Source organism: Magallana gigas, chromosome 6, assembly GCF_963853765.1.
Source record: "Magallana gigas chromosome 6, xbMagGiga1.1, whole genome shotgun sequence".
Lineage (NCBI taxonomy): Eukaryota > Metazoa > Mollusca > Bivalvia > Ostreida > Ostreidae > Magallana > Magallana gigas.
The window spans coordinates 31,414,941-31,441,699 of NC_088858.1; the positions used below are offsets into that span (position 1 = coordinate 31,414,941).

General features: G+C 33.3%; 1 protein-coding gene and 2 long non-coding RNA genes across 3 annotated transcripts; 1 reads left to right on the plus strand and 2 right to left on the minus strand.

Moving 5' to 3' along the window:
* Positions 1 to 8,390: 8,390 nt before the first annotated feature.
* Positions 8,391 to 9,938, minus strand: LOC109618699 (myb/SANT-like DNA-binding domain-containing protein 4). The gene is made up of 2 exons (XM_066088251.1): positions 8,869 to 9,938; positions 8,391 to 8,692 (listed from the first exon to the last, which is right to left on the minus strand). Exons 1-2 carry the CDS (start codon positions 9,317 to 9,319, stop codon positions 8,391 to 8,393), a joined length of 753 nt encoding a protein of 250 aa, XP_065944323.1. The 5' UTR covers positions 9,320 to 9,938.
* Positions 9,939 to 12,311: 2,373 nt separating this feature from the next.
* LOC117688903 (uncharacterized) lies at positions 12,312 to 15,968 on the minus strand. Its single transcript, XR_004601267.2, has 5 exons — positions 15,849 to 15,968; positions 14,794 to 14,949; positions 14,605 to 14,679; positions 13,220 to 13,371; positions 12,312 to 12,568 (listed from the first exon to the last, which is right to left on the minus strand). It is a non-coding gene; the product is annotated as an uncharacterized lncRNA (long non-coding RNA).
* Positions 15,948 to 26,138, plus strand: LOC117688902 (uncharacterized). Its single transcript, XR_010714923.1, has 3 exons — positions 15,948 to 15,988; positions 16,405 to 16,604; positions 23,382 to 26,138. It is a non-coding gene; the product is annotated as an uncharacterized lncRNA (long non-coding RNA).
* Positions 26,139 to 26,759: the final 621 nt, after the last annotated feature.

Genomic DNA, 26,759 nt, shown 5'->3' on the forward strand with positions numbered 1-26,759 from the left:
GAGAGAGAGAGAGAGAGAGAGAGAGAGAGAGAGAGAGAGAGAGAGAGAGAGAGAGAGAGAGAGAGAGAGAGAGAGAGAGAGAGAGAGAGAATTTCAGTCTTTACTACACAATATGCATAAAGACACACCAAAAGAGCCCGGCTTTCTGTACTTCAGTACTTTGCTTGTTGTCTTCAAACCTGCATGTTTCATAGACATATAGCGAACCATGCGATCAAATTAAAATAGGTTCTTTACTTACTAAATCGTCTCATTATCTTTATCCTTTTTTCCCGTATTATTGTCTACAAGGGGAATGAAAAACTTGGAAAGTTCATTGATAGATTCAATTTATTTCCTTAATTTAAAGATGGTTAAGCCCGGATTTTACTGTGAACTTTTTCGTATCCCTGCTTATACTTCAGTTATTGGTCATAGCCAAAACAATCATTTTTTCGTTTCGTAGTACATGTAGTCACAAATTCAAACATCCTTTGCTCCATGATTTTATCGTGTAACGTCACTTGAAAGATGACGTACTAGCTTCCATAATCATGAATGGACAGATCGGTTTATTTGAAAGACTGTGTATATTTCATGCAATTGACTTTGACAAAAACTTCTTTATGACTTTCATTAGAATTTCTTTAAATTCAAACTATTTGTAATAACGAAAAAAAAAATCAATTTGATCTATCAGTTAAGTGTTTGTGAATATTTACTTGTCCTATCATAAAACAATCGAACAAAAATTAATGTTAAACTTTGATTACTGTTATTGCTTATTTATAGTAAAAAATAGCGCGGAAATTATTCTCCACGAATAAACTACGAATGCAATTAGTTATGTAGTGTACTTGACATGATATAATCATAACAACAGAACGTAACTAGAGGTACTGTGAGCAAGCTCACAATTGATACCCCCCGCTAAGAAAATCATAATTCATGTATTTTTTCTATTGTAGAAAATATTGGATGAATCTATTTCACCGTCCATTTTCTATGAATAACAACTGCTCTATTTTTTAATAAAACTGTTAATGCTTATATGAGTACACAAACCAATTTCTATTCTTTAAATTCCATTTTAGTTCAAGTTAACTGTTAATGCATGAGAATATTTGCATCCTTATGTTAACAAACATGACTCGAATCAAACAAAATTCCACATGTCAAGCAGCCATTTAATATAAACGTTTTGAATTATAAGAATACTGAGCCCGATTTTTTTTTAAACAATGACCTTGAACTTTCTCAATTGACCTTGGTTCAAGGTCATGACACACTTTCAGGTTAGAAGCAATCTTGATGTGAATTAAAGAACTTCCAATATTTGTCCATTAAAAAGATATGGACTGGACATGAATTTTGCACTTTTCTGCCAGTGACCTTGGCCTTGCTTAAATGACCTTAGGCCAAGGTCATGACACACCCTAGGTCATAAGCAATCTTTGTGTGAAGTAAGAACTTCCAATGTTTCTCCATTAGAAAGATATGAACCGGACACGAATTTTTTCTGCCAGTGACCTTGACTTTGCCCAAATGACCTTGGGTCAAGGTCATGACACACCCTTAGGTCATAAGCAATCTTTGTGTGAAGTAAGAACTTCCAATGTTTCTCCATTAAAAAGATATGGACCGGACACGAATTTTGAACTTTTTCTGCCAGTGACCTTGACCTTGCCCAAATGACCTTGGGTCAAGGTCATGAAAGAACTTCCAATGTTTCTCCATAAGAAAGATATGGACCGGACACGAATTGAACAGACAGACGGACGGACGGACAGACGGACGGACAAGGTGATTCCTATATACCCTCCAAACTTCGTTTGCGGGGGGTATTATAAGTTTTAACACTGTGTCAGATTTTCAGCATTTTGCTTCATTTAACTGGCTCCATACACCCACAGTTTATTCAAATTTTCAATAGAAGACTAAAAAAAAATGTCTATCAAATATTAAAATGATGATAGTGAAACTATGGGTATTTTTAAAGATTTTTAAAATGTTTTATGGTGTTTTTGTAAATTAATTTTTAAAAAGTTACATGTAACTATAAACAAATTGAAAGAATTTTTTTTGGTCATAATTATGAATATTTCCTGCAGACACATTATATAAATAGTGCCTGTTTGGGAGGGTAACAGTTAAAATTGACACCCCGAGAAAACCATTGTCAACCGACGCGAAGCGGAGGTTGACAATGGTTTTCGAGGGGTGTCAATTTCAACTGTTATCCTCCCAAACAGGCACTATTTTTTTTGTTATACTGAATGTCTTAATTTTTAAGAAAATTTTACTGCTTTTATATAGGAATAACGTGAATTCTACAGCGAACCGTACGCGCATAATTTTCGCGCATGTAACATTTTTTAATGTTACCCGTTGCTAAGTGCGTTGCTAACGCTGAGGGTAATAGAAAATATTATTAACTGCGTCTTAACCAATCAGATTTCAGTATTTAACATGAAAGTATAACAAAAAAAAAATATAACACTTCATAACATTAAAAAAATTATGATTTTTTTAGTATTTCCCCAAACATAATTTTTTATATCTTCTTACTTTGTTGACAAATCATCTGAAAAAGCTGCTTGATGTTATAAGAAAATGTATTTTAATAAATGTGACATAAAAAAAGAATGAAAATCATTGCAAATAAACACCAAAAAATTTGTAAATTTTATTTGGTATGAAAGTTCCTCAGGTAAGAATTATCGTTCCTAAGTCCCAATGCCCAAACAACTTGGGGACTTTTCAATTTCTGAGTTGAAAAAAATCCTTAAAGTTGTTATGTAATGATTAAAACATACATATTTTATTTTAAAATATATAAGTAAATATATAGTATATAAGTAAATATATTCGCTTTAATGCAAAACAAAGTCAAATAAATAAAGGTGAAAATTAACTTATAAAAGTTTTGTATCCCAACCTGAGAGAAATTCAAAGCCATGCACCCTCCCATCCCCTTACGATGGTAAGGAACATCTGTCGATATTAATGTGGATTAAAGTACATTATAATTGAAATCCTTTCACTTGTTTAGAATAATTTTCTTTAATACAATTTAACAAAAAAAAATACGTTATAGAAAATTTTGGAAAGGTAAAAAAATTTTTTATAATCACCAGCGGGATTGGAACTCATGTCTTACATGACCGTATTGAACCCTCTTACCCACTGCGCTACGTTGTAAGATGCCAATGGTAGGGGAAAACTATCTATAAAATTATACTCGATTTTATTGTTTTTTTGTCCCCCGCCGCAACGCGGAGCGGACACATAGAAATGCCGGGCGTCCGTCCGTGCGTCCGTGGGTCTGTGTGTCCGTGGGTCCGTGCGTCCGTGTGTTCGTCCGTCACACTTTTTTGTAAGCACTCTCATGCCTACAAATTTTGACGGATTTTCATTAAATTTATACCAAATGTTTATACCACTAATACCTTGGTCAAGTTCGAAAATCAGCATTGGTCGATACTTTTTGTTGGAGTTATGGGACTTTGACCACAATAATGACTCCGTTTTATCCAAAAATTGACCTTGTAAGCGCTCTCATGCCTACAAATTTTGACGGATTTTCATTAAATTAATACCAAATGTTTATACCACTAATACCTTGGTCAAGTTCGAAAATCAGCATTCGTCGATACTTTTTGTTGGCGTTATGGGACTTTGACCACAATGATGACTCCATTTTATCAAAAAATTGACCTTGTAAGCGCTCTCATGCCTACAAATTTTGACGGATTTTCATTAAATTTAAACCAAATGTTTATACCACTATTACCTTGGTCAAGTTTGAAAATCAGCATTCGTCGATACTTTTTGTTGGCGTTATGGGACTTTGACCACAATAATGACTCGGCTTTATCCAAAATTTGACCTTGTAAGCGCTCTCATGCCTACAAATTTTGACGGTTTTTCTTTAAATTTATACCAAATGTTTATACCACTATTACCTTGGTCAAGTTCGAAAATCAGCATTCGTCGATACTTTTTGTTGGCGTTATGGGACTTTGACCACAATAATGACTCCGTTTTATCCAAAAATTGACCTTGTAAGCGCTCTCATGCCTACACATTTTGACGGATTTTCATTAAATTTATACCAAATGTTTATACCACTAATACCTTGGTCAAGTTCGAAAATCAGCATTCGTCGATACTTTTTGTTGGCGTTATGGGACTTTGACCACAATGATGACTCCATTTTATCAACAAATTGACCTTGTAAGCGCTCTCATGCCTACAAATTTTGACGGATTTTCATTAAATTTATACCAAATGTTTATACCACTAATACCTTGGTCAAGTTTGAAAATCAGCATTCGTCGATACTTTTTGTTGGCGTTATGGGACTTTGACCACAATAATGACTCGGCTTTATCCAAAATTTGAGCTTGTAAGCGCTCTCATGCCTACAAATTTTGACGGTTTTTCTTTAAATTTATACCAAATGTTTATACCACTAATACCTTGGTCAAGTTCGAAAATCAGCATTCGTCGATACTTTTTGTTGGCGTTATGGGACTTTGACCACAATAATGACTCCGTTTTATAAAAAAATTGACCTTGTAAGCGCTCTCATGCCTACAAATTTTGACGGATTTTCATTAAATTTATACCAAATGTTTTTACCACTAATACCTTGGTCAAGTTCCTTAATCAGCCTTGGTCGATAGACTCGATACTAGTATACTGCTTGACCGGCGGGGGACCCAGGAATTCTATTCTTGTTTAAATAAATATTACGACATAACATGAAAGTGTCCCATACAACCTTACATGTAAACAATGCATTTTCAAATTATTAAATTAAATCTATTCATTTAACAAATTTTTTAAAAGAGCGAACCCGATACAATTCGCCTCAGTTTAAATCAGCCAGTACCGGAATTACATGCTTCAAGATTTACTTTTTTTGCCTACTGCGTCATCAAAAAGTGTTCGTATAGAGCCACCTTTATTGAATAAATTATTTTCTTTGGCGATTCGTGCTATTTTTTCTACAGTTATCGCTACCTTTACAACACGCATGAATAATTTTTAAAAAGCATGTTGTTTGTATCTTTTTTTGACAAATTAACAAATTGATCGTAAAAATTAAAAAAAAAATGACTAAATTATTATCACTGTGTCGGATAATTATGCCATTGCCAAGATGGAATATTTACACCCGCTTAAGATGCAGTTTCGGTAAAATCCATATATACGTAATGGATTTGTCTGGAGAGTATATTATAATAACATTAGTTTTTAGTCAGGGGCCCGTTTCACAAAACAATCTTATGACTAAGATCTGTCTTAAACTTTGTCATAAGTTTTCATCACTGCTGTTTCACAAAACTGTCATATCTTATGATTATCATAAGATCCGTCTTAATCTTAAGACAACCGTATACATGTCATAAGTCCAAACTTAACATGGCGGCGGCCTTTGTTTTGATTCAAAACAGAAGACAATTAAGAAGAGAACGGGTGTTTAGAGATAGAAATAATCCCTTGGACTATATGGACGACGTAGATATCATAGATAAGTTTCGACTACTGCGTTTTCTGATACTAGATTTATGTGGGGAGCTCAGGGTCCATCTGGAACACCTGGGGCCCGTTTCACTAAAAGGCGTAAGATACAACGAAACTTAAGTTAGGCCTTAGGGCGTACGCCGAAATTTAGTCCGGCGTAAACTGCGTTTCACTAAGAGGCGTACGCCTGGCCGTAAACACTAGTATCGGACTAAGTTAAGGCCAGACTTACATCCTTGACAACGAGCTTATGCACATGCGCAGACAGATGATAAACAGTAGAAAGGAAGATAGATAGACAAATATAGATAGATATTCTTTAGATAGATAAAATGATAGAAACTGAATTGTGTTTGAGAGAGAGAGAGAGAGAGAGAGAGAGAGAGAGAGAGAGAGAGAGAGAGAGAGAGAGAGAGAGAGAGCCGTAAAGTATTCAGGCATATTAATCATGCATGTTAAGTGACAAAATCACACAGCAAAACTTGCTAAAATGTTTTATTTGAAAGATATTTTTGATGAGGCATATAGGATATGGTCATTCAAAATTATTAAGTCAACAGAACTATTTTGTTATCGATATCTACGGGGATACATGCTTCGAACCATGCTTCGAACATCCTTGATCTTACGTCAATTATGGGCCGAGCATAAATATTTTTTTATTAGATTTTCTTGCTTCCTCTTGCTACATCATTGAAAGAAAATCAGTGAATTTGTTAAAAAAAAAGAAAATATAGCGAATTAATGCAGCAATGGGCTATTTAACCATGGATTGGACAATATTAAGCAAGCATCGAACAACCATACAACAGATACTAAAAATAGCGAAATTTTAATATTTCATGCGAAAAAAAACCCATAAAACGAAGAGGCTCGGATACATATGTTTATTACTTTCATATTAAGATTTGTGTTAATGTAAAATGTGGAGCAAAAAGGACCTAGGAAATAATTGATGTATTCCAAGTCTAATTTTTTTTTACACAATTTGTTTCCGAAGTTATTTTTTTTTCGAATTATTTATGTGAAAGGGTACAAACATACCATAAGTGCATGCACGTTTATTTGTAAATGTTTCCCCAAAGTTATCAGATCCAAGGTACAGATGTATGTGTCAGACGTATGGTGGACTCAACAGAAACTACCCAAGTACAATTACATGTGTATTTAGTATATTGAACGAGGCTTCATATAAATTTGAAGTTAAGAAAGAGCAGGTGTATGTAACCTACGAAATAAAATCTATTTAATCTGGAGTCAGTGTTTTGCATCGGTTGTATGGTAAATACATTATCTAATATATAAAAAGAATTAGGGTCTTTTGATGACTCTAAAACATAGTTGGAGATTGAATCATCACATTGTGGTATTAACATTTTCACAATACTGAAAATACTTTTGTGATTAACCTTAGTTTAACTACCTAAGCAAGACACCTTTTACTCACCAAAAAAAAATAAAAAAAGAGGAATATATAATAGTCAATTATTCACTTAATGAGTTTTGAATTTCAAAATATCCCGCTCACACATATTTTGCGTGGAAGTTGGGGGGGGGGGGGGGGGGGGGAATGCTTGAAATGCTAGACATTTCTTAAACAAATATACCTTTGTACTACATGTGCATCATGTATGTATATTTTCTGCATTATTCATTGCCCAATTTACTAAAAATATGAAACGTAAATCAAATTATTGAATAAAAATAATCGAACGAAAACTATATATCGATTGTCTAAATATGTAATTTAACATGTAAACGGAAAGTGCAAATATATAGAATGTGCATAAAACATGGTAAGAAAGTTTCTATTCGAGAATTGGTATTACCTATCAAAACTCTCTATTTCCTTAATTTCATATGAAATTAATAAAATTTACATGACAAATTGTACAATTTAACATTACAGTACAGCACTTGTAACTTTAAGCCAAAATTATGTAAGATTTCCACGCGATGACAGAAGCATAAATGACACCATACTGGGCTTTTCCCGCATATCCAATTTCCCTAATGTCATTGGTGCCATAGATGGAACTCATATTCCTATAAAAGCTCCAAAAGATGACGAACATCTCTTTGTCAACCGAAAATTTTTTCACTCTATAAACGTTATGGCAGTTTGTGATGCAAGTTTGAAATTCACCAACTTAGTTGCTAGATGGCCTGGTTCATCACACGATGTTTTTGTGTGGACAAATTCTACGCTATGTGATTTATTTGAGAGTGGTGGCATGAATAGAGGGTGGTTACTTTGAGACAGTGCATACCCCTTGAAAAAATATTTGTTGACCCCTGTCATGAACCCAAGTAACCCCCATGAAGAAGCGTATAACGAGGCCCATACCAGGACGAGAAATACAATTGAAAGAAGTTTTGGGGTCCTAAAGATGCGTTTTCGTTGCATCGACCATTCCGGGGTAACACTTCTCTTTCATCCGTCAAGAGCATGCCGAATCATTACAGCTTGAGCGGTTTTACATAATATGTGTATTAATAACCATGTACCAGCACCACGCCCACAGAACCCCCGGGGAAATCGATTTATGTCGCCAGACAACTATGTGTATCAAGGCCCAAATAACGATGGGATGGAGGTTCGTCGAAGACTTATCCATACTCGATTTTAGGACCTTAGTTCGGAGAAAGAATTTGTGTAATTTCAGTGAATTTTTTCCTAAAACCATGAAGACATTATTGTGTATGATTCCTTATTCCGCTTTAAAATTGAACCTGTAACAAAGAAGTTTGTTCACTTATTGGACTAATTGGTTTGAAATGTGTATTCATGTATATTTATTATTCTTATTAAGGGATGCTTAATGAACAAGATATAAAATGAATCAAACACATATTTTCAATTTATTACTCATTTTCAGTCAAAGGGTGGCATTATTTACTATTCCGAGTTGACACAGGTGAAGCGAGTGCTGCTCACGCTGTATCTGAAGCTGATGCTCAGCAACCGCAAGACGCCGGTCCTCAATCTTGAGACGCTTCTCCTCGGTGTCAGGTCTTCTTTCCTCTATCTCAAGCCTTCTTTTCTCAATACTCAGCCTTTCCTCTTCTGCTGTCACAAGTCTCGTCATGAGGTCATCCCTTTGCTGCGATTCACTAGTACTAACGGTTCTTTTTGTGCCCTTTCTGCTTAAACGCGAGTTTTCAACGGAAGGTTGGCATTCTGTAAAAAAAAAAATTATAGATAAATCTTTCTATATACAATGCAAAACAATGTAAATATTAATTTAACTTGTTTAAGTATTTAGAATATAAAATTATAGTAGATATTCCACGTAAAAGATGCGTGTTTAAAATTAACTTAGTGCACAAAAAAAGCCATGTAATTACATTTTATACCTATTGAGGCATCTGTCATGTTGCTTGGAGGTGCTAATAATGCATCCGTGGTCGTAGAAGAGTCTAGGACATCAATGCCACCTTCAACTCCGGATATGGAAGTTTCTCCGATAATTCCCTCTATCTTCTCGTCTATGGGTCGTAGTGTAGCTTCTGATGGCAAACACCCCCCTCCAGTCTTTCTCTGCTCTCTCCTATTCAAGGCTAGTTTTTTCCTACTTTCACTGCTCAAGCAAATCCACTTCTTCTTCTTCATTTCTTCCCCCGTCCTGACGTACCCTGTTGTATTTACTGCATTCACTTTTAATGCCACTTCTTTCCATGCATCTCGCTTTAAAGCATTTGAGACAGTGGAGTTTTGTTTTGAAAAAAGAATATCTTTCTTACTTTCAACTTCATCTGTTAAAACAGATATTTCTGCAGCCGAAAAATTTTGACACCTCTTTGCCATCCCCGAGCTCACTTAATGTCGTTTTTCTGACCGCACGGACTTTCGATTTCCTACCCGCTTACTGGTCACAACTGAGTGCATTCAAACATCATGCTTTGGTTTTTTCTTCAATAGACACAAAGGCAGGGGCGGATCACATTACTTGTAATGATATGATTACAATATATTTTATATCTCTTATTTTCTGTTAAAATTTTATATTTAAAATTGTATTCCACATGCGTACATTGTATACTAGTATAGTAATACAACAATTCCCTTACTTCCAAAAAAACCCCACTATTGTCTTATGAATACAGCAATAAATGCAATTAAGTATATTTTTAAAAACTTAAGGTAAAACATAAAAAAATTGTTTAGATAAGTTGAATATGTTTTAAAAACCAAAATAATAATAGATAAATAATGAAATGAAAATAATCCAAGTGTGAGCGCATCTTTTTTAACGTATCGCATTAAAAGTTGTATATGTTTAAAAAGTATATACAAGTGTAAACATATCTTAAGATTTATAACACTTAAGATTGTTTTGTGAAATGCAAATGATAGATCTTATGATTGTCATAAGTCAGATCTTATGACAATCTTAAGATCTTTCTTATGACAAATCTTATGATACTTTTGTAAAACCCAGCCCAGTTTTACCAGACAGGTGAGATATTTACCTTTAAAAATGAGAAACGGTTCTCCTACAGGAAACATTGACAATCCTATAGGATTTTCTAAAATTCCTTGGAATTATATTTCCTATAGGAGATTGGTATTTCCTGTAGGAATTTGGTTTAGACAGGTTTTTTTTACCATAGGAAATTAAAATTTCCTTTCGGATTTTATCAAATTCTATCGGGATTAAAATTTCTATAGCAATTTCTTGTATTCCGGTAGGAAATTTCAAAATTCAAATTTCCAATTGGAACATATTTTTTCCTATGGAAAAAACATTTTCCTGTAGGAATTTATTTATGAAAGGCAATTATCACACCTTATCTCACCTGACAGGTAAAATACAATGATCGATATCAAAGGCGGTTTTAAACTTTTTAAACAAAGGTATATCATATGGCATATTGGAATTTTTCGATATATGCAGCTTAGACGGGTGCAAAAATGCCATCTTGGCACTGGCATAATTATACGGCACAGTGTTTATTGTTGTGAACACCAGGATTTTGGATAAAAGAAACAGCCAAATCATCTTCTTTAAAAAAAAAATGAGTCTGACATCAACATGGTTATTTCGTCAATTCGTAAATTTTCTCAGGTTGCTAAAGGTTTCAACCATTTGATAAACGGGGCTTGTAGATTTTAGTCATGTCAGTCTCTACACAGCTTTTAGTTAACAATAAATTTTTGCAGGAAAAAAGGGAATCATACTTGAAGGACGTATATTCCTAATATTTGCACTGCATGTTCCTACAAAAATTAAACACATGATATAATTTAAAGGTAATTTAAAGTAATCCAAGTGTTTTGCAAAGTCAAAACATCCGTTGTCTGCATTATGTCCCGATTGATAAATTGCGATCGATACGCATTGGAAATAAAAAAGATATGAACAAATGTGTGTTTTGTACACCCATTTAAATGCCCCTGAATTCTGTTACGATCGATTATCTGCAATTGATAATAGATACCTAATACATAATTGTATTTAAAAGTTTTTGATTAACAAAGTTACACGTAACAACTCCCTTAGTGATATTTGTTTTCCTAAAATGTAAAGAATTAGCGAAGATTCTAAACTGTTCGTAGTTAGACAAAATCATTGACTAGCGCATGCTCCCTGTGAACTTGGTTAAATTTATGATCGATATAGAGTTCTGAGGTTAAATATCCTACTAGAAAGCATCAACAAATTTGTGAAATACCTCTCAAGGAACTGTCCTTTCCGATATATTTTATTTTATCAAATAAAACATACAACATGACTACTTTAAGTAGTCATGTTGTATGTTTTATTTGATAAAATAAAATATATCGGAAAGGACAGATATGATTAATAACAATATATGTGTGTCTTAATTAAAGATAAATGTTTTTTTATTTTTTTGTGTAGAATTTCATTAGAGACATTATTTAGCCAATTAGTGTGTTTGATATGTAGTGTAGAATATTTTTTTATTGATCTAATATTTTACTCAGGTTTACCATTATCAGCAATGCACATTTTAATTTTGATTTTTTTCTCCATTATATAAAATACATACAAGACTTTAATGTCGGCATATCTAACAAATATTGTTACAGAGTTTTTGAACAAAGTCAGATGGTTCAAAGTAAATAGCTTATTTTTGTCAAATTACTTATCTAAACATTATCTGTAAAACATGCGGAGTAACAATGTCACAAAAATGTATAATTATGTAATTGATTAATCCGAAGACCTAAGAAATTTACATATGGGTGCTTCAATGTTTGTAATTGTTATTACGGTGTCTTTTTATCTTTTTACCTGGTGTCAAAAACAAGATGTGCTCAGGTGTCAACAGATTTTTCTTTGTCAAGGGATTATCTACGTTAACTCAATTATTTCTTTATGGCCAGTGTCCGTCGATAAGGTCACGTGGGTTAATTTTTTAATTACCAAAATTGTTCCGAACAAAGAATCTAATTTTTGATTGGTCGAAATAGATCAGGGAAGCCCAGGTCTCCGATTGAGATAGCTTGCCCTACCTCGGCCATTCTAATCGGAGACCTGCATCAATAAAGTTGTTCAGTTAATTAATCAAGGCTTCCCTGTATCTGATTTCAGGTAAATTATGGTTTACGTTCATTTTTGTTAAATTCATTCATGCAAAGTTCAAATATTTTTCATTTTCTTTATTTTAATGAAATATAAAGTATTTCTTATTATTTTTAATGTTTAAATGCACTTTTAAGAAATTTGAGCTTTCATCAGAGTTAAAGTTTTTATTTGACCTTGTTTATTTTCATTAAGCCTGTTTTGATATTTTTCTACTTTTAAATGTTAAGTTAGTTGAAAAAGGTTTTTGGCTTGATTATTCATTTTGTTGATTAGTTAAATTTATTTTTAACAAGTTTCATAACTGACACCAGGCGGCATAAGCGTTTTTATATTCTCTTTATAAAACCGGAAATGGTTATTCCGTTTTGGTTTTTCATTTTACTATTTCTTTAAACAATGCCGCGTGCATAAGATTAATACATTACATGTACCGGAAATTCTAGGGGGGTTTCTTGGTGGACTAGATGGTCATGGCCATCTTCTGTATTCTGTCTTCAAGAGTTCTGTATAAATAGGAAAATACTTAAATTTAGAAGCCAAACAATAGTTCAATCAATCATACCTTAAAATTTAAGGTACTGGTAGATCTGATGGAAAATGTTTTGACCACCCAGCCTGCTCACTACACCTTAAAACAGTTTCTCAAATCAGCAGAAAATTACTTTATATATTATGACAGATAGCATGATGGCTAAGCGGCATGTAAATATAATAGGTGAAAAAATGTGCAATTTAGGATATAAATAATATTTCAAAATTTAATTCAGTAAAGATGAACAAAAGCCCCATTTTAACGAAACATTCCAATTGCCATCTTATGACGTGGTGTTTAAACAAGTATAAGTCAAGGTGTAGTGGATTTCCGGTACCTTAATTGAAATAAATTTGCATTATATTAATTGATCAAAGTTTTTATCAAAATTATTGCTATGGAGCAGATACTAAAATTGAAGTTTAGGTAATAAAAAATGCCTCACTTCATTGATTCACAATGCATGTAAGTTTCTGAGTTTTCAAACACATTTCATTATTATCAATATTGATATCATGATTATCATGATTATGAAAAGACAAATTTGAAAAATATTCATTTCAATCTTTACTCTCTCTAAGATATCTCTTTAAACAACTATGGCCTAGTTAAAAATAGTTACCCATCAATGAAGAGTTGATGAAATCTGGAAAGTTTATTACAGACACTAGGACACATTTTTTTCATTCATCATCAGATAAGTGGGTCTATCAAAGCAATGGATGAGGGAACAGGGTCTGGCTCATGTGGGTATTTCAATTTCTCCATACTGCGCTGTAACAAGCAGAATATGAACTTTAGTATACATGTACACTGTATATATAATTATGATTATACTGATATATTTATTAGACATACATATACATGTAAATACATTTTATGTCAATCTAAAACTGACTACATTAAACAAATACTAAAAAGAAAAAGACATTAATTGCCTAGTACATTGTTTACACTGACAAGATACATATTACATTGTCCAGAAACTGTTAACATTGTCCAGTTAGTGAATACTAAATAAATATTATCTAAATACAATGTAGTGATTACATTAACCACATATAGATTACACTGACCAGACATACTGATTACAGTAAACAAATACTGATAACAGTGACCTGAGAAACTTATTACATTGACCAGACACAAGTCTCTGAATAACATAGGAGCCAGTCCAGGGGTCAATCACTTTAAAAAATACAATTTCATTGGAATTCTTTTCATTACAATTATCATTATCATTACTTTCATTTACAAAAGTAATAAATAACAATTATTTTTCTAAACAATAAAGTAATGAATTACATTAAACATTACAAAAAAGATACAATGACAATTTTTCATAACTATTCATGGCATTTTTATGGAAGTAATGCATTACATTACAATTACTTGTAACTGAGAAATGGGTGCATTACACATTACTTTTGAAAAATGTAATGATTACAATGCATTATCATTGCACATCACCCCAGTTCTGATAGGAGCAGTGTGAATAAGACTAAAGAATTCATAGTAATTCCTAATGTATTGAGTATTACATGCATTATCAAACAGCACAAGTTCTTTTTTAACACTTCACAAAAAATAGATATAGTTACAATTAGGTTTCCTCTGAATTACAGTACATCAATTTCTTTTAGTGTCATATAGTGTGACTGTGTGCTGCACATTACAAATTTTAACATTTATGATATGCATGAATATAATTCAATATCTTGAACCTACTGCATGATGTAATAACTTGAAATTTACAAAGCATGTGAGTGATCATTATAGGTAAGTAGTTACATAGCTATGTCACTGTCTGGATCAAGTGAGAGCTTCTCATTAACTGAAACAAATGAGACACAAATGGAGATCTTGTAAAACCTAACAAGTTGAATCAAGATACATGTTAATAACGTTAAGAGAATGTCAATGACTAATTGTAATAATAAGAATCTCTTTAAAACACAAAATTACAATAACATACTGAAGCTCTAGAGAAGTCTCCATGTGGATTACCTGATTGTTTTGTTCTGCCTAGTAAGGTGTATAGAAAGGTAACTTTATCACCAAATAGATGAAAACACAGGGTTCCTGAAAAACAAATAGAAATCTTTCAACCAGCATTGAACAAGAATCACGTCTTCCACCTCATCTATTTTGCATGTCTGAGAACACCAAGAATTTAGCAAGAACAAAATGCTATACCACTCTTAAGTCAGCAGTCCCACCGCTCAAATGGAAGACTACATGATATTGTGTAGGTCAAATTTAGGGAGTACAGAAGGGTTTATATTCAGATTATATCCACTGGTTGACTAGGGTGCTTGTAAAGAATCACCCCAGCTGGCTGACTGGAGGATTCTGAAACAATAAAAGCATGCTTTAATCAATGTAGAATTATTATAGCAGCTGTAAAAGCTAGGGCACACGGCCCAATCCTGTACAGCATGTAATAAATACTTGTCTAGGCATTGAAGAGAATCAAAGCTTATACAAAATTTAAAAATATCAATCTTACAGAAGAATATACTGTACTTGTAATGTACTTCTAACATTTTACATTGAAGATTGATTTTATCACAGATTTTTTATTTCAATAGGCAAGTCAAAACTCTATTTTCACTAATTAAGCTCACTTTATTTAGAAATTAGCATAATGAATGACAATAAAGACAAGACATCAGTGAGATAGATCATAGGTATATGGTAGAGCCCACACACAATGAAAACATATAGGTCCTGTGAACATTTACATTACTAAATTTTCTTAATTAATTTATCTATAGATGTCGACGACTCGAAAGAGCTAGGTCATAAGGCTCTATTAAGTAACTGTCATTAGGCCCCTGTTACGACATAAGGCTCCATGTATTTATTACTAATTACTACATTATGCTAGACCACTGATGGCGGCAAACATTTATAAGCTCAAAGATTAATTCACTATTCAGGGTCTATGATAAATATATAGCACAAGAATTTGACACAATCTGAGTAACAAAAAATAGAAGGTGCATTATATACCTCTTTTATATACCCCCTTTTTATTACTGACAGATTGAGCCGAATTCCAATGATGGTTAGGACCTGTATATCTGCTCAACTTAAATAATTATCTATATTTACAATACATGTACCTTCTATGACATACACATATCATAAAATTTATTAAGATAACATTATTTCTTTAAACACAAGAAATATTTGAGCATATATAATCCATAAAAGACAATAAAATTATTTTTTTAAATCGTATATACCTCGCTGAATCCTTCCTGAGCGTCTAACTTCGTCTAACTTGTTATGCTGAGATAAAGTGAAAGCGGAGGTTCGATTGCGCATGCGCAACTGGGTAGCAGGGAGCTGCCGAAAGCTGCATTTCGCGTGAAACGTCTACATCGTAAGTTTTATTTGTTATACTTATTTGATTTTTATCTCAAGGAAGAAACGGGTAAAATTATACATGCTTTTATCAATGGTTTATCGTTGCAAAGTTTTATTTATCAAATCACTTGTTTACCTTATTTACTTCTATACGTTCGAATTTCCTCAGCATTTGTTTACTTTAACAACTATTTAGAAATGTGTAATTGTTTAGATTTTTTATACAGAGTGAGTATTTTTATGTTGTTTGATCACTCTGATAGTCACCAGCGTTAGGTAGGATAGGGCACCTACATTTGTAATGCTTAAAGCAGTTAGAAATATTTTTTTATTGTGCCTGGTGACTATTATGTTGTTTGCATTCTAATCGGAGACCTGCATCAATAAAGTTGTTCAGTTAATTAATCAAGGCTTCCCTGTATCTGATTTCAGAGTCGCTAGTCCCAAACCTTTTGGACCGGATTTAGTGACTAAGGGTCCTCCACTGCCAAGTGAGTTGCTATTCCCCGTACTTATAGTGTCGCAAAGTCATAACATCAATAACATCTTAAACACGACGTGACAGAACTGACATTCTGATACTGTGTCGAAAACTTTCGCGGAAACCCAATCGCTTCATCAACATTTTTAAGGTTTGTATTTTTATGGCCCGGTAGAATTATTCTCACAAAAAAGTTTTATTTTGGATTCACTTGATATCAAGTGGCCAATATGCAGGTTACGATGAAATTTAGACGTACCAATACCCTTTGAAATTTCAAAAATACTTTATTGTAATAAAACATACTTTATACATGGAATATGAAAATAATTACATTAGCATTGTAACGTGTCTGCATAAACACGCTAATATTTATTACGGGCCCCCTCAGATACCTTGCTGAGGTGTTTGATTCTTATAATAATTGTTTAAGATATATAATAATTTTCCTTGTCGCTTCCCTAACGTTTATTGATTCAAAACTCAATTAAATATAAATATGTGAATGTATGGGCCCTAGCCGAACTCTATGTGTCGCTCTGACGAACCCCGTCGCTTCTATCAGTCACTTCAAGCGACCCGTCGCTTATATCGGTCGCTTCAAACAACCCGACGCGTCTATCGGTCACTTCAAAGCAACCCCACGAAGCACCCTCGTAACTGATAACAAATGTCTACCCGCTGAATCTAACAAGCAACGCTCACGAAGACAAGTTGCTTCTATACGCCAGTATTATTGTTCTGCAAATCGCTGAGCAATATTGACTTACGAACAATAAGCTTATCTGGAAGAATTCACTTCAGCGTCTACACTGCGACTGACTGCAAACTCACGTCATCTCATATTTATACCCTTTGATCACGTGATCTGAGATACTCGGAACAATCAAAGAATCGGGCATTTGCGACTTCAGAGTGTCTCTCGGTACTCATCACCCATTTTCATTTACCATTTATGTTACAGCATTACTGTTGAGAATTACACAGAATCACAATTATAACTAGATGCTGTCATTAGACAGTAATACCCGCACCAAGTGTTTGCCCCTAAATAACACTGTTTTGTACCAGTTTAATTAATTAAAAATGAAGGCCACATGCAAACTCTGGTAATACATTTAAAAATTATAATTTTCATAACTGAAGGATGAGATCCCTTTCCATATGATAATACACATGAGCAGCACTTTATGTGCAGTTTGGGGTTGAACTGTTTGCAGTGAACTTTCAGTTAATCAATAATCTTAAAATTTCATGTCATAGAAAGTATAACGGTCTATATAATTATTACAAACAAAATTAAAAATTAAAAATTAAATTATGCCCCCTCCCTGTGGTGGTTGCCGGTTTTAGATTTGCTTCTGTGTGCATACATATGTACATCATCGTGTGCACAGAGTTAGAGAAGGGGTGGGAGTAAGGGGTCCAGACACCCCCCCCCCCCCCCCCCCACATGAAAATTCATTTATATCGATTGTAAAATTACCATAAATACACCTTGGACCCCAATGCTCTTACAGACATGTAAACGCTCTAACCCACTGCACTTTAACGTTAGGTAACATTATATTTAATTAATATTTAATATACTTTATTGTTTATCTCAATAGGAAGTATACATCACAATATGCAGGTGTCCTGCACCACCTTAAAGCTGTTATTTACCTAATAAAATGGTGCAAGTGGATTTGAAGAATAGGTCATAAAAATACATGCATGTTACAAATAACTGATCCGTACACAACACAGGTCTGCAGGTATCATTAGCGGGTACTAGTTTTACCCAGCTCTTCGATTAGATGGGTTCGCATGTATACATACATGTCTGTGTTTTCCATATGCAGAAAAGGATTAGTTAAGATCAGCTAAAGGAATTCATTATTGTGCTTTAATTGGATTATCATTATGATGCTGACCAATATAGGTAAGCATAATACATGTAGTAGCAGTAGCACAATATAATGAGATGCCGGCATACATGAGTTCTACTTTCACTTTCTAAATGTGATCTCCCTTTGACAGCATACTGTATCATCATCTTTTGATATTGAAATAAGTTTATCATCATTACCTATCCTATCGCATTTGTAAAGTTTCTGTCATTGTCAGACTTGCACTATTGAGTTGACCCCATCTTGACCCTGAATAAACAATTTCTTATTAAATTTGTGTATTACATGTAAGTAAGTGTACTAGACACTTAATTATGATTTTTATATGAGTTATAATAGGAAGGAAGGAGTATTTCTTTCTTAATGTATTATATTTTAATGCATCAAATACAATGTAGGTCATGACCTTATGGGACTATAGCTGTTCTGACCCCACGAAACAGGAAAATACAAAATATCTTCTAATGTCATTATGATCATGCATCAAATGGTGTAAAGTACTAGTACATTAATGACCCCAGGTGTTGTCTTAAACTCGCTTTGCCCGAGTAAGTGCATAGGAGGCACAGTTGATTAAAATCAACTCCAAATAAAGTATTTTATCTTATTCATATGTTACAGTAGTGTTTGATCCATGTGGGTAATTCCTAGCCTAATGATGTGACTGATTTAATGTTTAGGAGACTTTACAATTGCCCCAAATAGGCGAATACACATGCATATAACATTTTGTTTATATTTAATCTTAAAAATTGAATTAAGCAATTTCAAAATGTTAATGTGCATCAGGAGAGAAAAAGCAATCAAGAAATGATTTAAAATTTGCTACTGCAAACATGTAAGAATGTATAAAGAAGGCTGAATCTTAAGAACCAGGTTAGATTGGGGGGGGGGGGGTGAATGTGGAGTATAAACATTTATAATTTGAATCATTTATTGTTATTAATTTTAACTTGTCAATGAATACTAGTTATTGATCCCAAGGTAGAAATATGACCTCTGATCATATCTCAATAGATCATTTGTCAATTATGCAAGGTGTAACATAATTTTTTTTAAGAATAACATTTTTTACCAGTTTATAAAAGTTTTTAGACACCCAAATTATATTTTGATTTAATAGATCATTCGACAATTAAGGGGGGGGGCAGTTTATATTTGAGCTTGGTTTGGGGGTGGGGGTTCCAAGTCATATATTTGACGATTTTTTAATGTAATTTAAAATAAGACTAAGCCATACTACAGTCATGAACATGAATAATATATAGAACAAAACACAAACTAATACATGTATATATACATAGGAAATATTACAAAACATAGATGATTGATCTATATCTGGGTTCTTAAATTGAATCATATATCATGTACATATTATATTTTTGTTTTTTTGTTCAAGGCATTTCAGATGGTATGTAGGTCATGATTCCAAGTGCTCTTCCTGAAATTATCAAATATCATAAAAACCATTGAGATCCCCAACTTAATCCAAAGATATTATTCCTCCTTAGGTCATGGCGCATCAGATCATTATGGCATGTAAGTCATGACCCTAACGGGTGTCAAAAGGGTGTGGGGTCTAACATTGAACCTAAATTGTAGGAAGAATTGTAGACTCTATTTAAAATGGTAACTTGAAAACGGACAAAGATAATAATATAGGGTTTTCATAATCATATATTGACTGTTACTGGCAATATATAGGGTTTATTAGATCTGACCCCTGGGGTCATCCCCACCCCCCAGGAATTTGAAATTACCATATATCTCAGAATCATGACCCCTAAACCATATATATTCATGTTTCTGATGTCAAGGGGCATCAAATGTTATGTAGGTCATGGGCCCTGTGGGTGGTCCTGACCCCCTCAAACAGCAAGTCCCTTAATATCTTCAAAACAGTTGAGATCCCCACCCTTAAACCATATATATTCTTGTTCCCTGTGTCAAGGGGCATCAAACGGTATGTAGGTCATGGGCCCGGGGGTGGTCATGACCCCCCTCGAACAGGAAGAACACGAATATCTCGAAAACGGTTGAGATCCCCACCCCTTAACCATATATATTCTTGATCTTTAAATGGCATCAAAAGATATGTAGGTAATGGGCCTCAGGGTTAAATTTAATTTTTTAAAACCGTAATGCACATCTACATTGATCTATGGAACAGTTCCTATCATATCCCAAGATATGATGTGTCTATCCATTAAATCATAAAAGGAGTTCTAGGATCTATGTTTTTTTTAAGTGATAAACGTCATTTTCTGCTACTTTTTGACTCCCTGGATGAAATTCAAATTTTTAAAACCTTACTGCACATCTATAGAACAGTCCCTATCATATCCCAAGATATGATGTGTCTATCCATTAAATCATAAGAGGAGTTCTGGGATCTATGGGTTTTTTTTGAGTAATAAACGTTAATTTTCTGCTACTATTTGACTCCCTGGATGAAATTAAGATTTTTAAAATCTTATTGCACATCTATAGGATAGCCACAATTAAATCCTATGAGATGACGTAGCCACCCCAAAAGTTGTAAGAGGAGTTCTGGGAACCATACTTTTTTTGCAAAAAATCGTCATTTTTTGTTGCCCACTGATCCCCTTAATAAAAAAAAAATTCTGGAACCTGATCACACTTCAATATGACACCCCCAGTCATATTCTAGAAGATCATTTGGCTACCGCAAAAAGAAAATGACGTTTTTGAAACCAGTTTTTTTGTTAAAAAAAATGTCATTTTTTAGCAATTAATTGACCCCCAGGACAAAATTGAAAATTCCGAAACCTTATTGCGCATCTATAGGATACCCTAAAACATATTCCAAGAGATGATTTGTCTACTGTTGAAAATGTAGGAGGAGTTCGAGGAAGAAGGTTTTTTGTGAAAAAACGTCATTTTTTACCAAGTATTTGACCCCCAGGACTACCAGAGAATTTTTGAAACCTTTTTACAAAACAACATGACACCCCAAATCAAACTCTAAGAGTTCAGATTGCTGGTTTATATGATGTAAGAGCAGTTTGAGAAAGTAAAACGTGACAGACGGACGGACGGACGGACGGACGGAACAGAGTAACAACAATATACCCGAACTTTCTTTAGAAAGTGCGGGTATAATAAATGTTGACCCTTTATACAACATGTTACGTTTAAAAAAAACAAAATTTTTCGACTATAAATAATGTTTAAAGAAACGATAATTGCTTACCGTTCCTATTTGACCGGTTCAAACGTAAAAGGGTTACGATACGAAGACACTTTTCGTAACTTTAAAAAACGACAAAAATTTTCATTTTAAAATGTGTTCAATTAGTAAAACCCAAACCAGGTCTGTCTACAGACAAGCCTCTTAAAAAGCCTCTTAAATTCTCTTAAAAAATATCTTAAGTAATAAAAATAGCTTAAAAGATCAGTTCTCTGTAAGGACCAAAAGTACGTGGTTTTGCACTATCTCGGAATTTAATCTTATGCCTATGACTTGCAGGTTTTGTACCTCCGTGTGACAATGTGATATCATACTGTAGCAATTTCGATCGCTCTGTGTACACACTCATCGTATGCAGCGTACATGGATAAATTGCAGAAAGATCTGTCATCTTTGTATATGTGCATATAGACCATATTTCTTTATAATAAATATTGCATTTTAATTGGGCTTGGTATTTTTCCAAATCAAACAAAAATCAATAAGAAGATGGGTGGATAAGGCGCGTAAAATGCCCATACGCGGTCGGACAGGCTACTTAAAAATTAAAGTATCGATAAATCTGATGGGTTTTTTAAATAATTGAAAACAATATATATTTAACGAATCATTGATTTTTAACCTAATGGTATGTTCAATACTTGGAATATGCTGACTCAAACAGGCGTATACGTATCAAAACCTGCAAATACTGTCATTTTTTAGAACTTCAAGGCATTTTCTTTTATAGAGTGGGTCTGTGCTCCATATTTTTCTCATAATCTATTTAAGGTCTATTGGAAAACAAACCGATTTCAATCAACAAAAACGTGGAGAGATGACCCACTATACATTAAAAATATCATTTTGTATCCCAACAATTGAACGTTTTGAAAAAATAATACAAGTCCGGTAGTTCGTGGCCTTAGTCACACATAATATTTAAATACCCCATTTTGTTGTGTCTGAAATGGCTCAGAGGTTAGAGTACCTGGCATAAGCTAACCTTATATATCTAGGGTTTTTATGTTACGTGTTCGATACCACCAACATTTAAATCCGACGATATTTTTTTTCTTATTTTTTGTTAAATATATTAAAAACTGACTATAGTTAGAAATTTTGCTTTCGCAAAGTTGTATTATAATATATTTGAATAGATTTAATTGGGGAAAAATAAATTCAAAATTGTATTTCACTACTAAACCGAATGGGCATTTGCGCCATCTTATTCCCCCATCTTCTTTATTTTCTATACTCTATTCAAATTAAAGTAAACTTAATTTTGAATACAGAGATTTTAAAATCGGTATAGAATCGAAGGTCATTTAAATGATAAGCACTTTATTGTGAGTAAGTATGACGTTCACATATAACGAGTAATTTATCTCCATATTATGGAGATACATGCAGCTATTGATCTCTGTAAGAAGGACATTTCGTATCATATAATATGAATCTTCAGTAGTTTTAGTGCTAAGATATAAATTGTTATTATCCAATGTTTCGATAAAAAATATTCTAGCATTGAAATCGAAATTCTTTGATATTTATTGGTTATAATATACGTGAATTGTGTTAAAACATGCAATAGCTCCGACGTATCCAATTACCAGTATTTAATGTTCATACATGTAAAAATATCTTGGCTGGCAAAATGTTGCCAATCTTATCCCGTATTTCTCAATGTGGCATAATGATGGTCGATTTGTTTTATGTAGAAATTTGAACCGTTTTGGGTAGCTTGTCTTGTTCAATGTAAACTATTATTGTAACTTTTACGAAAATACGATGTATCATATAAACTTTAAGTTGCTTAACAGTCTCATTTCATCTATAATTTCAGATGCTTAAATCAATCGTTTTCAAAAATGTTGTACATTTCAAAGACAAAACAGTCATTGCTCTTCATACTTCAAGTGAATTGCAAAAGGAAGAATCAAGCCCAAGCAAAATACCAAAACCCAATGTCCAAGAAGAAATCACCGATAATTGTAATGCTCTAAATATCTTTGTGGGAGCTAATTTTTGTGGGAAAAGTACCGTATTAGAGCTTATCAGAAGATGCATGACCAAAGAAATAAATGTGACAGAAACAACTTTATTTGATAGTAAATCGATCGCATATGCATTCTGCAAATTTGATCTGCATCCATATGAAGAAATATTATCAGGAATTATTAAAAAGCCGGATGAAGTTTTGTACAAAGTTATAATGTACAGCGACAAAACGAGAACTTATCTCAAGTTTTTGGACAGCGACAAGACAACTTATGAATATCAATTAGAAGAATCCGTTCAGGGGATAATCGATACAATTTTTAGAAAAAACAAAGACATTGATAGTATATTACAACTTCTTCTCAATCAAATAAACAGTAAAAGACGAAGAGAAAATGAAGTAAGTTCAACCAGTAAACCAAACTGGAAATCGATTGAAGACAAATATATTGCTACTTTTCCACTGCGAGGAATCGGAAGCGTACAATGGACAAAAAGTAAAAATATCGGGGATGACGATAACAACTATAGGACGGCGTGTGTACGAGCAGAAGTTATATCAACATTGTTGTCGAAGGAACACAAGTCAGATATCGATGAGGAGCGTGAGCAGAAAATCTTTAAATTCATTACATATCCTGAAGAATTTAAATTTGAATTATTAAGCGACGGGAAAGTCGTTGTTAAACATGAAGCATCTACAAGCCCTTTGTTAAAGACATCTGAGGGAATATTAGAGGCAAAGCTAACATCTTTACTCCTGGCACACAAAGACATTCAAACCCTTTGTTTAGAGGATCCTGATCGCGGAATGCATCCTCAAATGATCGAACGTTTGAAAAAAGTTCTATACAGATATGCCCTTAACAAAACAATAATTGTCGTGACACATAGTCACTATTTTATTGACACATATACCATCAACAAAACGCATGTATTTTTTAGAAAGAAAACAGACGAATCTTACGTTTGTTCTGTGAGAAATGCTGGGCATAGTAAAGAACTCTCAAGAGTGTCCGACATGGAAACGTTGAGAATCTTGTTGTTTGCAACCAAAGTTTTGTTAGTGGAAGGAGCAAGTGACAGAGAAGTGGTACAAGGTATATTGACACAACATAGATTGTTAAAAGAAGGCGATAGCAGTGGCGATGACTTTACCAATATATCTTCACATCAAATTATTACTATTGGCGGTTGTGAAAACGCGGGCAAAGTAAGAAAATTTTGCAACTTTATCAATCTGCCATGCTTGTGTTTGTTAGATCGTGACAAACCTTTGAAAGTTACAAATGGTATAATAACAGATATTTGGGGGATTAAAGATCAAGTTTTAAAGAGAGACCTAACAAAAAGATACGTTGATAAAGAACTCCAACTTTTTTTAAGTTGTGATAAAGATTTTGAAACATTTCTGGAGGCTTTGAAATCAAAAGAGAAAATTTTTATTTGGAAATGTGGTGATTTAGAAGACGCAATCCTAAGCTCTCCAAGTTCCCAGAATGATATTGCACGTTCGCTGAACATGGAAGACGTGACAAAATCGAAACTAAAGAGTAAAATAAGAGAACGACTGGAGGAAGGAGAGAGGAAGGCGTTTTACACTGAGCTAATTAAAGTTGATGAAATTAAAAGATTTATTGCATTTATGGAGGAGGAAGAAAATGAACTTAAGCGAAAATGAAATTACAGGATGAAATATAAGAACGACTAAATAAAGGAGAGAGACAAGCGTTTTACACTGACCTATATAATAATGAAAGCTGATGAAATTAAAAGATGTATTGCATTTATGGAGGAGGAAAAAAATGAACTTTCCTTTGCGTAGTGAAAAGCCGTGGCGAATCTTTTCATGGAAACGGTGATTTAAAGGGCATGGTCATAATTCAAAATTTAATTTTCCTTTTTTAATGTTTACAATGCTTTAGTATGGCATTAATCACAGTCAAACAAAATTTGAGTGTTATCTGTCGAGGTGTAATTGAGATACAGAGCTTAAATTTATTTGTTTAAAATTAGTTATATGATCATTTATTTAGCAAGATGCTGTTTAATCAGAAAATCACAAACATTTTTGGATTGTTTCCAAGAAATGAGACATAATTGTCCTTTCCGAGGAAACTTTAGTTACTTAGCAGGCATAACCTTTTTGATTTTTTTTTGTACAGTCATCCCTAATAAACTGTCTTGAAATAAGCATTATCATGAGTCACAGATAATAATTCATTTGAAAGATGTTTGATCGAGTCAGCCTCAAGGTTTATCAGAAAGTTATACTTAAAAATTACCGTCAATAATTATGATGACGCTTTTTTATATACTTAGTTGTCAAATGTATGGCACTTTCTAACAACGTTTATTTATATGTGTAACAACCTTTTATATCTATTTAAACCGCCATATTAAATTTAAATGCTGCTGTGGGGTACTTTTATTAGCAATTGTTCTCAAGGCAAATAGTTCGATATCCGCTATCGTTGCTTTTAAATTTTCCTACAAAATATTCGCCGTGCTTTATTTCGGCATAGTATGCTTATGCTAAACAATTTGTATTATACTATCATTCTGAAATTGATGAATATTGAATAAATAGTGTCAAACTGACTAGATGGATTACAGTTTGTTATATTATGCATTAGAGCTTATATTGATTTAAGCATTGAATGCTTATTTTTGGATGTCGTCGGTCCTATAACACACCAAGGCGGTGCAGACAAATTGAATACCGTGCATTTGGAAATAACAAATAACGTCAATTGTGACAATTGAAGTACATAAAAAATCCCTTTAAGATACTTAATTAATGTAATTATGAGTTTCCGGAATTTTAAAGGGTCGTACAAAACCGGATGAATCTAACATCGTTTATTTGTACCACGTTGATCTTGATTGACAGTAATTGACACGTGCTGAAAACTACAAGATCTTCGCCAGACTCCTGTCATCATGGAATATGAGATAAAGGGGACTCTCTAAACGGAACAGATCATCACTTTCTCAATAATTAATAAATGGTTGACCACTTTCAGTTCATTTTAAAATCAACAGACATAAATATGTCAAATAACCCCTCAAGGGGCCTCACTTACGAAATGAATTTAGGTTGTAGCAACTCTTGTGATAAAAACTCAAATACATGCTTACAAAAAAGATAATTCTGATTATTACCTGGGAGAAGTAGAAAAGACATGGTATTTATAGTAAATAAGCATGCGTAATGGAACCC